General features: G+C 59.2%; 1 protein-coding gene across 3 annotated transcripts in view; it reads left to right on the top strand.

Annotated features, from left to right (window-relative positions):
• KIF26B (kinesin family member 26B) overlaps positions 1-14,122 on the top strand; it is a 397,293-nt gene that overhangs the window by 381,243 nt on the left and 1,928 nt on the right. For all 3 annotated transcript variants that reach the window (XM_053912426.1, XM_053912425.1, XM_045184416.2), the window contains 4 exons: positions 2,847-3,009; positions 3,962-7,373; positions 12,235-12,437; positions 12,923-13,073. In XM_053912426.1, coding sequence (XP_053768401.1) covers positions 2,847-3,009; positions 3,962-7,373; positions 12,235-12,437; positions 12,923-13,073 — 3,929 coding nt within the window. The remainder of the gene's footprint in view (positions 1-2,846; positions 3,010-3,961; positions 7,374-12,234; positions 12,438-12,922; positions 13,074-14,122) is intronic.

The following is a 14,122-nucleotide window of genomic DNA, read 5'->3' as shown; positions in this document are numbered from 1 at the left end:
CTGGCTTTTCCCGAGACCCCACACTGGGTCACAGGGCAGACGAGTGGGCGGTGCCTTCGGCAACGTGCACGTCATTGACCAGACTTACCGTTAGAAACTTCCTGGGACAGCCGAGTCTTGTCACTTGCAGATTGCGTGTCGCAAGCTTGCCCACTTGCTAATGCTTATCTGTGACCCCAAACCAGTGGCCGTGCCCCATCTGTCATCACAGACGAGGGCAGTGGCGAAGTCTTTGACTTGCCCCAGAGACATGTCCCCACTGGAGGCTGAGCGAGGCGATGCTTCTGCCCTCTTACTCCCCCTCTCTTCCTGAAAACAAGTGTCCTTCTCAGGGTCTGTGCCGTGCCCCATTTTTTGTGCGATTGTGAACTTTTGTTGGTGACGTCACTGTTTAAAATAGCCCAGAACCACAGCGCTGTCTGCAGCGTGCCTCACGGAGGAAATCCGTGCGCTAGCAAGGCCTCATCCGGCTGCTGGTGTGAATGTAATGTCAGAGAAGGGACAGTACGGCGCAGCCAGAGAGGAAGAGGCAAGCCGCTGACCCGGACCGCGGGCTGGCCCGAAGTGCCGCGGTCACATGTACAGGGCACGAGGAAGCCGTGGGAAGTGGCCGGGGTGTCCGCACACTCACAGGGCAGCGGACAGTGTCGCGGAGAGGCTGAAGGCCACGGGCATTTATGGTCACGGTGCCCACAGTCAGGGAAAGGTGACGCCCTTCTCGGCTGGTGTGTTGTTATGAAGAAACGAGTGCCTGCAATTCGTTCTTTGTGAGAAATGTGTATTAAATAAGGAGTCTTGAAACAGAAACGCAGACGAAGCAAGGTTATGTGTGGTCACCTGACGGGACAGTGTGACCAGAGGCCCTCAGGAACCACGGCCACGTGTTTCCTGGGAGCCATGGCCCTGTGCTCAGCATCCGGTGACCACGGAGACTGCGTAGACCGTAGCCACCACGGGCACTGACAACCGGCTGCATGGGGTCACAGCTTGACCCTCACGTAGTCTGTCTTCCACTCCTCACATGGAAGACAGAGCCCAAGGCTCACGCAGGTCCAGTGTCTTCGCCGAAAATGCCTGCCAGGACTGGGCCTTGACTTCCCCGTCTGGGCGTCAGTGCTGGCTGGTCTGTGACATCCCTCTGGATTCCTTTGGAGAGGAGTTACATGTTTACAGCCAGGCTGCCTTCCTCCTCCACATCCCTTCCACCCCCACCTTGCCGTTCTGTCTCAGTTTGGGCTGGCATAACACACCACCACAGACCGGGCAGCTTCAACAACAGAAATTATCTCTCACGGTGCTGGAGTCTGGGATGTCCCAGATCAGGCTCTGGCAGATTCCGTGTGTGGTGAGGACCCGCCCCGTGGCTCATGGATGGCCACCTTGTTGCCGTGACCTCACACAGCGGAAGGGGCGAGGGGGCACTTTGGGGTCTTGTTCCCAAGGGCACCAGTCCAGTTCACAGAGGCCTCCCCATCATCACCTCCCAAAGGCCCTGTCTCCGAACACCGTCACACTGGGGGTAGGACTTCAGCATTTGAATTTGGGGAAGACATAAGCATTCAGCTGTAATACTCTCCTCCCATCACTTTTACCACTGATTCTTTTGCTTGAAGAGAAACCCTGATATATTTTTAACTCACACTGGAACTGAGCCAGAGTGAGCCCGGCAGCCCCAAACTGACACCTTAATTGGTCCCAGATGGAAAGGAAGAACTATCGCTCTCAGGCCAGCCTTTCCTCCCCAAAGGGCGACACAGGTCACGTGTGAAATGCCTTCCCCATTTCCAGGCTCTAATCTCGGCTGACGGCGGCCTGCGTCTCACACCGAGTCTGCGTGCTGGGCAGCCCCTCTCCAGGGAGCTGTGCAGGGGCATCTGACTGACAGCCCGACGGGAACACAGATGGAGGAACAGGCCCCTCTCCCCTGATGTGACACAAGGCACAGATGTGAACACAGGGCAAGGGGAACAAAGAGGCTGCCTCGGCCCTCGGCCTCCTGGGAGGCTGCAGAGGTGAAGTGACATTTGGCGGCCATTGAGAGGCAGTGGGTTGAGGGCGACGCAAGCAGAGCCTTTCAGAAGCCAGGCCGGCAGAATGTTGGGACAAGCAGAGGAATGGAAAAACAGGAGCCACCACTCCTGGTCAGTTTTTAAAGAGCTTAGAAACACAGTCTGTAAACCCCTGGGCCTTGGCTCCTCCCCACAGCATCTGCAAAGCCCCTATGGGAGGTTTTTCTAGAATGTTCTGCATTCTGTTGCTGATTTTTTTATTTGCTGAGGCCTACATCTGTTTCGCCACTTATCAGGAATAGGAGCACCTTTATTACTACTCTGTACAAATACGAGAGTTAAGAGCCAACAGCGGTAAAGTGTTTGCAACTCTCTGGCAGAAGGAACTTTGCTGGTATTATGAGCATGAAGACGTCCAGGGCCAGGTCAGGGCTGCGGCGCTGCTTTCTGTGGCGGGGATGTCCCGTGTGCTGGAACTCGCACCCATGTTTGCCGACAGCACGCTGAGTCGTCGGTCACAAGCCGCCTCCCTCTCACTTCTGTCCCCAGGCCTCATTGTGTGCAATGCCGTGTGCGCACACAGACTCACAGGGACGCACATCGCAGCCAGCCCAGGGGTGCCGAGGGGGTGTTTTGCATGCACTCTGTCCTTGGAGTTCGAATCACTAGTGCAGCTGCCGACTGCAGATGGCCCTGTGCTAGGCTGTGTTGTTCAACTGTCTGCCATTGTACAAAGGCACAGAAAAGGCCCCTGCCTGCCTCCTACAGCCACGCCGAGGCCTGAAGGCCAAGGCAATGCGTGGCTGCTGACGAGGCCCCCTCCCGCTCCGCCCGCAGGGAGAGCAAGCTGACCATGCTGCTGCGGGAGTCCCTGGGCAACGTGAACTGCCGCACCACCATGATCGCGCATGTCTCGGCCGCCGCCGGCAGCTACGCCGAGACCCTGTCCACCGTGCAGATCGCCTCGCGGGTCCTGCGGATGAAGAAGAAGAAAACGAAGGTGAGGAGCCCGCTGGGGGTGCGCTGACGGAGGAGCCTTGTGGGAGCTGAGTCGGGAAAAGCCCAACCAGTGCCTCTGGTCCCCGATGGCAGGGCCACGGGTATGCAGTGTCCACCTGGGGGCAGGAGGCGCTTCGTGCTGCTGCAGAGGGAAGTCACTTCCAGTCCCCACCAAGGGTGCTTTTCCCGGTCATCCTGCCTGGACCCTAGCCAAGAGTGCTGGTCCGTCTACTTCACACAGTTCGAATGCATCGCTGCCTTGAGAAGGGACATGTGGGAAGGGCAGGGAGTACAGTGTCTCTCACCAGCCTTGGTCTGATGTAGACAAGACCGTGTCCTGTGTCTTTCGAGTGGGTGACCCCCAAGAAGATTAATTCCCTGCCCACGTGGCCCCACATCCCCTGCATTTCCAGGAGGCTTTTTCAGGTTGCTGAGTTCTGCCCTGTGAATTCGCCGGTTCTGGCTGGTGCTACGAATCTGCTAGAAACCACTGGGCTCATCTTCTGAGGCAGAGGTCACGCCAAGACAGGGGTGGCATGAGAAAGTGTTCGAGGTGGTGGTCACTCTGACCCAGGGCCAGCTGGCCATGGGTGGGGCTTTCTCCCCCTCCTTTTTGTAGCTTTTTAAAAAATCTAACACAACGTTTTCCAACCAGTGTTCTGTGGTACCCAGTGCCCCAGTGACTTAGGAGCTCAGACAGGGCCTGGGCTGGACACTTCCTCTCACGAGCAGCCTCTGTTTCCCCATGTGCCACATGGGGGTCACCCCCTGCCCATGTGGCTGTGATGTGGAAAGCAGGGTGCACTGACCCCGCAGGGAGGTCAGCTGGGGCTGGGGGGGCGTGGCCCGGGGTTGGGGGGGGCCCGGAGAGCCTGCGTCCAACCGGCAGAGTGGGCTCCGGGGGAGCGTGTCCCAGAAGCTGCCCATACTGACTGCTTTCCTCTTGCCCTCAGTACACGTCAAGCTCCTCTGGGGGAGAGAGCTCCTGCGAAGAAGGCCGGATGCGCAGGCCCACCCAGCTGAGGCCCTTCCACGCCAGGGCTGCGGTGGACCCCGACTTCGCTGTGCCTCACCTGTCCAGTGACCCCGACTACTCCTCCAGCAGTGAGCAGTCCTGCGACACAGTCATCTACATTGGGCCCAACGGCGCGGCGCTCTCGGACAAGGAGCTCACTGACAACGAGGGCCCCCCCGACTTTGTCCCCATTGTGCCAGCCCTGCAGAAGAGCAGGGGTGACAGCCGGCCCATGGAGGCCGGAGAGGCCGTGGCCCGCAAGCCGGAGAGGGACTGCTTGAAGTGCAACACCTTCGCCGAGCTGCAGGAGAGGCTGGACTGCATCGACGGCAGCGAGGAACCCAGTCCGTTTCCGTTCGAGGAGCTGCCTGCCCAGTTCGGGGCAGAGCAGGCCAGCAAGTGTCCCCCGTTGGGCCCCACGGCTGGGGCCACCCTGCTCTGTGAGTCTGATAAGGAAGACAATGGGGCAGACGGCCAGGCAACTGACAGAGAAGGCGCTGACCCCCCGGCCTCCAGGGTGCCCAGGAACCCCTCCCCGGTCCCCGCTGCCACCCTCCCCGGCAACCATGCCCCAGCCTCACCCAGGAGCATCCCTGGCAGCAGCAGCAGCAGCAGCCAGCACACCACCTCCCAGCTCGTGCAGAGCCCCAGCCTCCAGAGCAGCCGTGAGAGCCTGAACTCCTGCGGGTTTGTGGAGGGCAAGCCCAGGCCCATGGGCTCCCCCCGGCTGGGCGTTGCCAGCCTGTCCAAGACCTCTGAGTACAAGCCAGCCAGCTCCCCTGCCCAGAGGTGCAAGGTCTACACCCAGAAAGGCGTCCTGCCCTCTCCTGCCCCGCTGCCGCCCTCGAACAAGGACCCCGGCACAGTGGCCGGCGAGTCTCTGCCGCAGCCTGAGGTGCGCACCCCCCCGGTTGGAATGAGCCCCCAGATTTTGAAGAAGTCCATGTCTGCTGGGAGCGAAGGGTTCCCTGAGGCCCCAGCTGAGTATGAGAGTCAGGCAGCCACGCCTGCGGACTCGAAGAAGGAGCTCGTGAGCACCACGACCGTGACGGTGCAGCAGCCGCTAGAGCTGAACGGCGAGGACGAGCTGGTGTTCACGCTGGTGGAGGAGCTGACCATCAGCGGGGTCCTGGACAGCGGCCGCCCCACCAGCATCATCAGCTTCAACAGCGACTGCTCCGTGCAGGCCCTGGCCTCGGGCTCGCGGCCCGTCAGCATCATCGGCAGCATCAGCGAGGACCTGGAGTGCTACTCTGGCGTGGCGCCCGTCTCCGAGGTCAGCATCACGCAGTTCCTGCCACTCCCAAAGCTGAACCTGGATGAGAAGGGCCGGGAGGCGGGCAGCCGGCGGTCCTCCATCAGCTCCTGGCTGAGCGAGATGAGCGCGGGCAGTGACGGTGAGCAGTCGTGCCACAGCTTCATAGCACAGGCCTGTTTTGGGCATGGGGAGGCCATGGCGGAGCCCCCGGCCTCGGAGCTCGTCAGCGGCCTCCAGAGCACCGCCGTAGTGTGCCGAGAGAGGCCCCAGACCAGTCCTGACAATTTGCTCATCTTGTCTGAAATGGGGGAGGACTCTTTCAACAAAGCCACCCCCATCAAAGGCTGCAAGATATCCACCCTGGGCAAGGCCATGGTCACCATCTCCAATACGGCCAATCTGAGCAGCTGCGAAGGGTACGTCCCCATGAAGACCAACATCACGGTTTACCCCTGCATCGCCATGGGCCCCCAGCACGTCCAGGAGCCTGAGGTGTCCACTGCCGCTGACCCCAAAGCAGCCCCGGCCCTGGAGAGAAAGGAAAGCAGAGCGAAGAAAGAGATGACGTTTGAGGACCCGTGGCTAAAACGAGAGGAGGAGGTACAGAAAGAGGATGCGTGTCCCAGCGAAGAAGGGACAAGGTATGAGATGGCCACAGGCCCTGAGAAGCCCGAGACAGCAGCAGAGCAGGAGCAGGACAGCAAGGCGAGCCCCGGCGACAGGCTGAGCAGCAGCAGTGGTGAGGTGTCTGCCTCCCTGGGGACCGACAACTTCAGGAGGGTGGCAGACGGCTGTGAGACGGCCCTGCCTGGCGGGGCCGCCCAGACCCCCGTGCCTCCCAGCAAAGGCCTGAAGTCAAGCAGCCTTCCCAGGGCTTTCCAGAAAGCCAGCCGGCAGGAGGAGCCAGACGGCCTTTTCTACCACTGTGTCCCCGAGACCTGCAGCATTAGTCCCACTTCGGGCAGCCAGTCCTCCAAGGCAACCCTGGAGAGGAAGGTGGCATCACCCAAGCACTGTGTCCTGGCTCGGCCCAAAGGCACCCCGCCTCTGCCGCCGGTCCGAAAGTCCAGCTTGGACCAGAAGAACCGGGCCAGCCCCCAGCACAGTGCTGGCGGCAGCAGCACCAGCAGCCCCTTGAACCAGCCTGTGCCCTTCCTGGCTGGCTTCCCGGATGAGCCCAGTGGCAAGGTGAAGGACGCCAGCAGCAGTAGCAAGCTCTTCAGTGCCAAGCTGGAGCAGCTGGCCAACAGGACCAGCTCTCTTGGCCGGACCACCGTCAGCCACTACGAATGCCTCTCACTGGAGCGGGCGGAGAGCCTGTCCTCCATGAGCTCCCGGCTGCACGCCGGCAAGGACAGCACCATGCCCCGCGCAGGGAGGAGCCTGGGCCGCAGTGTGGGCGCCTCGCTGACCAACCCGGGCACTCCACAGTCGGCCGGGGCTTCGCCCAAGGCCAGCCAGTCCAAGATCTCAGCTGTGAGCAAGCTGCTCCTGGCCAGTCCCAAAGCGCGCAGCCTGTCCACCTCCACCACCAAGACGCTCAGCTTCTCCACCAAGTCCCTGCCGCAGTCAGTGGGTCAGAGCACCACCCCGGCCCCGAGCGGGAAGCACATGTCCTGGTCCACGCAGTCACTGAGCCGGAGCCGGGGCTCGGGCTTGGCCGCCAAGCTGCCACTGCGTGCAGTGAACGGGCGCATCTCTGAGCTGCTCCAGAGCAGCACAGGGCCCCGGGCCTTGCAGCCGCGGGCCGGGCCTGATGAGGAGCGCGTTGGGGGCCCCGATGACAAGCCAGCGGCTGCACCCCTGCTGCCATCACCCTACAGCAAGGTCACACCGCCACGGAAGCCGCATCGCTGCAGCAGCGGCCACGGCAGTGACAACAGCAGCGTGCTGAGCGGGGAGCTGCCCCCGGCCATGGGCAAGACGGCGCTGTTCTACCACAGCGGCGGCAGCAGCGGCTACGAGAGCATGATGCGCGACAGCGAGGCCACAGGCAGCGCGTCCTCTGCCCAGGACTCCATGAGCGAGAACAGCAGCTCCGTGGGCGGCAGGTGCCGCAGCCTCAAGACCCCAAAGAAACGCCCCAATTCAGGTAGGCACTGGGCACGGGGACAACAGAGGGCCGGGACCCCACTGCTGCCCGCTGTTCGGGTGGCAAGGGGCACCCAGGCCAGGGGATTGACACCTGGCCTCTCCTTGCCCCACAGCCTGTCACCTGCAGGCCTCGGCTGGGGACATGGCATGGAGGTTGTCACTGTAAAAACGGACCTATGGTTTGGGCATCAAATAGGGCTTACGATGAAAGGCGGGGCCAGGCAGCCAGCAGCGCCTACTCCGCACTCAGCAGCTGTGGGGATGAGGCTGCCCGTTCCTCCATGCTCCCCCCCCCCCCCCCCCCCCCCCCGCCCAGCCCAGGCTGCTCTGCTAGTGGCCAGAGTGACCGTCCTCCTGACCCAGTGGCGCAGAAGCCAACAGGGCCTGAAATACTGGGCTGGCCCAAAAGTCCATTGTTCTTTTCCATAGGACGATGCTGGTAGCACTTAGTTGTCTGTATTTAAAACAATTTTGTTAGATTGTATTGTGACAGCTGTTCTATCAGGGTGCGTTTAAAAAAAAAAAAACACTTGACAAAATTGGTGAATTTTTGTGCAGCCATTTTAATATGGAAGATGGAAGAAAATAAGCAACATTTTCGGCATATTGTACTTGATTATTTCAAGAAAGGTGCAAATGCAACTGAAATGCAAAAAATGATTTGTGCGATGCATGGAGAAGGTGCTGTGACTGACGAAGTGTCTTGGCACTACTGACATTCTGACCAAATAATGCTGTGCTGTGGGCCGTCCCATGTACTGGGAGATGTTCACCAGCACCCCTGGCCTCCACCTGCTAGCAGCCAATAGCGGGAGATAGCCGACATGCTCGAAGTATCCAGATCAATGTCACTGGTGAAAATGAAAAATGTGTCTTTTATTTTATGGAAATAACGGACTTTTTGACCAACCCAATATGATTTCCTCCCCCCCACACACACTCAGTGAGCCAACACCAGTCTTGGTCGTCAACATCCCAATTACTGATTGTGTGATGTGTGCCATGTGGCCACGTGTTTTGCGTGTTGCAGAAGGCTTTTACGTACTCTTAAGTGGCTCGAATCTACCAATCCATTTCATTCTGTCAGTATCTTCTCGTTTTTCAAGACTTGCATTTTTGGTCTGGTTGTTATGTGGGAGTCGAGCAGAGGAAAAACTGTAAAGTAACTGCCTGAGAGTGGACCACGGGCCCAGCAATGTCCTTGCTCCAGTGTCCCCTCCTTTCATAGACCCTTTACGGGCTATTGAAGGAAAATGTGCACAATGAATCGCCAGGCTAGGTGCCAGAGATGGGATTTAGTATCGAGTGCCGAGGACACTGGGCCTCGGCGAGGAGCCGCCGCCGTCAACCCCGCTCCAAAGTGGATGTGGCGGCCGAGATGCGCTCCTCTCAGGTCTGGCGACCTTGTCTCGCTTATTTATCATTATTAAGAGAAATGCTGGCTGCCGGACGTGATCAGCATAAATCAAAAGCAGCGTCTTTAAGAGAAGCCATAAGACTCCACAAAGGACATTCCTGGCTACACAGGTGGATTTCATGTCAGTGGAGATGTTGGGGTTTCTGAGGAGACAGGCGGCCACCCTTTATCAGGGAGCGCTTTTGAACGTGGAGAATTTTAAGGTTTTGGTTACTTAGTGAAAGTGAGCTAGAGACGTAAGTCTAGGAAGAGAACCGTGAGCTCTCCGAGTGCGTTGTGGTGCACGTGGGCGCACAGGGCGGGGAATCGGGCTTGCTCCATGGGCCGCAGCGTGGCGCAGTGGGAAGGCCAAGCTCGAGAGCAGGGGACGTGGGCTTCTACACTGTGTGACTTTTCAGGCACACCTTTCCTCTCGGGGCGCCATCAGCTCACATAAGAAGTGAAGTGAGGGGTTGGCAGAGAACTGCTGTGGCCTCTCTGATGCCCATGTCGCAGGCAGTGATCCAGGTAATACAGAGAACGTTGGCGGTAGCATGACTTCCCTCCCCTAAGGCGATCCACGGTCTCATTATTTTCAGTTGTTGAGTAGTGACCAGGCCTGTTCTTCGCATTTTTAGAGCTTCGTGACAGGGCAGTTCCAGGTGCAACGGTGCAGGGGCAGGCAGCCGAGAAGACAGGTTTCTGTGAGAAGCCTGTGCTCTGGTCGGAGATAAGGGACAGAAAGTGTGGATCGGAGAACCGCGAACCGGGGTGCACTGCCGAGTGTTGAGAGGGAGGGAAGCTGCGGGGACACGGATCGAGCTTGGGCCTAGGGATACACAGGCACCGTAGGCCGAGGCTGTGATGGGCGCACAGGCTTGGGCAGCAGGAGTGTGGCCTGTGGGCCACGGAGTGAGACTAAAGCCACAGGGAGATGTTCTTATTGGATGTGGTGACAGAGATAAAATGGAGCCCATGTCAGGCTGCACCTTGAACACAGAGCAGCTGTAAGAATTACCGTGCAGTCCTGTGCTGCTTGATGGGGAGACGTTCTGAGAAACGTGTGGTTAGGTGATCGTGCCGCTGTGCCAAGGTCAGCACGCACCCCACACCCCCACACCCCCAGGCAGCACAGCCCACCACTCACCGGCTGCGTGGTCCAGCCTAGTGCTCCGAGGCCACCAGCCTGCACAGCCCGTGCGAAACCACCGAGATTAAATCAAGCACGGGAGAAAATAACGCAGTTAAAAGACACGCAAACACGAGACGTACGAGGCTGCTGCCAGCTTTTTCATGAGAGTAAAAAGCGTGTGCTCTAAGATACCGATGGTAAGAGCACACCAGAGCACACGCGGGAACCAGTGACACCGCCGTTTACCACCACGCGTCACGTGCTGCGCACAACCCTGCGTGCTGGGCTTTACACAACAAGCCGTGATCGCGTTTGTTTTCACCTCCGTCACCGCGCACACGTGAGTAGACGCGTTCCACCACAACGTGCAATATCGCTGGATTTTTCCGGAATTTTCCAGCTGCGTTGTAGTCTTACGGTTCTGCCTAGAGATCTCTGGAGCCCAGGCACCTGCTCTGTCTCATCCCCAGCTGGGAAACAGTTCACCTTCCAGTGAAAACCCCACAGCAGCCAGGCCAGCCGGCATCGCCCTGCCTCTGGGAGGCCGTGGATCTGGCTCCTGTGGGTCAGGAAGATCACACAGGTTCACTCTCCCCACCTGTCATCTCTGATGTCAGTAGTTCCTCTTACGCTCGTGCTCTGTGCTTCCCGAGTGCCATCCTCCTGGTGCCCACACCTGAGTCTGGGCTGGTGTGGGCTCTTGGGGGTGGGCTGGACAAGCACATTCCCTGTGAGGAGGGCTGACAGGCCTCAGCACTCGGGTGTCTCCTGACATCTGAAGAAGAGGCAGCATCTTCCAACTCAGGGTGCCACGTCTGTCTGGACTTGAGCGATGTCAGGCCCAATGTCAGAACCAGTGCTGGAGAGGACAGACAGATGGGCTGTGACTGGTCAGTGGTCCCTCTTAATCCACACAGTTGGCAGCCAAGGTAGGAGTGGCAGGTGCAGGGGGCTCAGCTTCTGGTTGGGGGTGAGGGGAAGGCTGGTTGGAAGTTTCCTTAAAGTACCAGTGTTGACTTTCTCAGGTCTGGCCGGGGCCACTTCATGCAGCAGAGCCATGCTGGCAGTTGTCAGCATCAGTGTCTTTCTACATCCGTGACCTCTGTCCATCTGGGCAGAGTCCTGGGCTGAGGAGCAGGGGGTGATCAGGGAGGAGGAGCAGGCTGGTTCGGGCTGTGTCCATGGGGCCCCACGCCACTCCCGCCGGGCTGAGCTGCCGCCCCCACAGCACCTGGAAGGCAGTGGGCACTGGCAGAGACTGGGATCTGCGGAGAGCGAGGAGCCTCTGCTTCACAGGTGGAGATGGTGGCGCATGTGTGGTGAGCCCAAGAAATTACATCCGTGTGGGACCCAGACCAGGGCCCTGTGGTCTGTCAGTCCTCTCCCAGGGATGGCGTGGCTGTGGGCACCGCTGCTCCCTCTGAAGCGCCTCTGCAGCATCCAAGTCCATTTCCCGTCATCTGAGTACTGTCCCTGCCCCGTCCCCAGCAAGGCTCTCAGTCACCTCTGCAGGAGACAAGGGGAGGGGGCCTCAGTGGCCGGCACCAGAACTGGGTGATGTCAGTTCATCCGTGGAACTGATGCACCGGTAACCACTCTCTCGGAAAACCCGAGGTGCCTGTGCACGGGTGCCGTTTACGTTCAGTGTTACTGTGCATTAGTTTTGGGTTTACAGCACAGCAGTTAGACATGCGTGCAATTCATGACGTGACCCCGCCGTGTTTCCTGTGCCCACCTGGCGCCACATGTGCTCGTTACAGTATTACCGTCTGCATTCCCCGTGCTGCACTTACCTCCCCATGACTGCTTTGTAGCTGCCGACTTGTGCTGCTTAGTTCCTTCACCTGTGTCACTCAGTCCCTCGATGTCCTTACTGTTGCAAGCAAGGGAAGTGTTTCCTGGGACTCCTGCCGCTACACTCCCAAACACTAGGACCTTTTCCCCTAAAACGAACAACTTTTGGATCTCATTATAACACGCATCCATGCTGAGGGCCTGTCCAGCAAGGCTCACAGCTCTGGTCTGTGTGTTCTGGTGCGTGAGCATGTGTGTGGATGCATGTGTATTGGTGCACGCATGCATGGTCTCACAGGTGGAGGCTGCAGGTGGCTCGAAGGTGCGGCGGGGCCTGGCTCCGCGTCTGGAGGTGAAGTCCCCATGCCAGCTTCAGGGAGTGAGGGTGGAGGTGCGGGGTGGGAGGCTGGAGCGTTTCAGATTTAGCTCTGCCGCAGATGCCGGGGTGCCTGTTGGGGTCCCACTGCTGGCATCAGAAAAAAATCCGTTTAAAAGATGGAAATTAAAAAGACGAACTTTGGGCTTAATCCCCTCCAGGTTCTCAGAGACGGAGGCTCGTACCCGCGCTGTCTCTCGACACCCCCTCCCCCGTGAGGAAGCCCACAGGCAGTGCCAGCGTCCGCTGGGTGGATGGCCCCTTGCGCAGCACCCAGAGGGGCCTCGGGGAACCTTTTGAGATTAAAGTCTATGAAATCGACGACGTCGAGCGGCTGCAGCGGCGACGAGGGGGCAGCAGCAAGGTGAGCCACCCCCTCCCCACAGAGTGGCAGTCCCCCAGCACATCCCCAGGGCGGGGACTGGGCTCTGAAGGGGGTGCTCAGGCCCAGGGCGACCCCCCAGCAGGCTTCTGAGGTGGGTGGGAGGTCATAGCCCTGGCCCAGCACAGGACTTCTGCCCAGGATCTGGAGAACTCCATGTTTCCCTGTCTACACATCTTCAAGGCTCCAAGGCTAGGGAACCTGGTGGTGATAGGGGCTTTTCTGGCTCCTGCTGAATTTCAGAAATGCCTGTGACAGTCCTACACTGGGTTGGCTTGTCTGAGCTGACTCTGTTGAGGCTGAGAGCCAGCTGTGGTTGCCCAGGTGCCTCCCAGGTTCCCCAGTGACCAGCTCCTTTTCCAAGGACTCTGCTTAAGCAGTGCTTTCTAGAAGAGGGCGCGTGGGCTGCACCTGAGCTGAAGGCTCTCTTCTCCTTCTCTCCACCAACCCACCTCGCCCCCTGCCAGGAGGTCATGTGCTTCAACGCGAAGCTGAAGATCCTGGAGCACCGGCAGCAGAGGATCGCCGAGGTCCGCGCCAAGTACGAGTGGCTGATGAAGGAGCTGGAGACGACCAAGCAGTACCTGATGCTGGACCCCAACAAATGGCTCAGCGAATGTAAGGCCCGTGGCTCGGTTCCATTGCTGTGACTCCTGGGGCTGCCGGCTGCGCAGCCTGGCACGCCAGGCAGGGCGAGACGCACGCAGGCCGTCTTGTGTCTGAGTCCAAGGGCCTCCGATGCCCGTCAGGGGGGAGGCAGTTTCTGGGGGGCGAGTGGGACGGGCAGGGGCGGTGAGTGTTACTCTTGCAAGATTACTGCTCACGTGTCTCAGCCCAAATCCCCTGCAAATGAGATCCACCCCCCCCCCCCCCGCCCCCACCTATGGTGGAAGACCAGCCAGGCATGAAGGCTGACTGCAAACCTGCTCCCAGGCTACAAGGTCACACCTCCTATTTAGGCCCGAGACAGACAGGAATTTATGGAGCTCTTAATAGGGTCAAAGGCGCAATGCTAGAAGAGCCTCACGAAGCATCCAGAAAGCAAGAGCAACATCTCTGAGCGAAAAAGAGTGACATTCACAGTGTTGTTTTCATTTAATAGGGCCGTGGGTAAGATGCGTGACCTCTCTGAGCCTTGGTTTCCTGAAAAAATGGGAGACGCGAATGGCCCCTGCTTCATGGGCTGTGAGGGGCCCATCAGCCAGTGTCAGCCAAGTGCTTACTACACTGCTGGGCCTGTGGAGAAAGACCAAACTAATTATTACTACTATTATCTCTGACTGCAACTAAACAGGTGCCCTCGACAGCAGACACGCCTCAGGTGCGGCTTGCACGAGGCCCTGGGTGAGGCCCTGGGTTAGCCCCGCTGTTAGAAACCTGGGCGAAGACGTGGTGTGCTATGCAGAGTGTGTCCACCCGAGGCCCGGACGCGGGTGGGCACGCGAGCCGGGGCCTGAGCGTGGCACACACAGGGAGCCCTTCCCCTCTGTCGGGAACCCTAGGCCCTTGTAGGCCCCGGGGGCGACCACCAGGGCGGTGGCTCTTCAGTTTTACTGTTCCTGTTAAAACTGAGGTTTTGGGGAGCCACGTGTGTCTGAGGCAGGCTGAGAGCCATCTTCGTGTGACAAGGCGACACTTTCGCCCAGGATGTGCGTGAACTTACATGT

The sequence above is a fragment of the Desmodus rotundus genome, chromosome 10 (genome assembly GCF_022682495.2).
Source record: "Desmodus rotundus isolate HL8 chromosome 10, HLdesRot8A.1, whole genome shotgun sequence".
NCBI lineage: Eukaryota > Metazoa > Chordata > Mammalia > Chiroptera > Phyllostomidae > Desmodus > Desmodus rotundus.
This window is presented reverse-complemented; position numbering and strand designations above follow the sequence as displayed.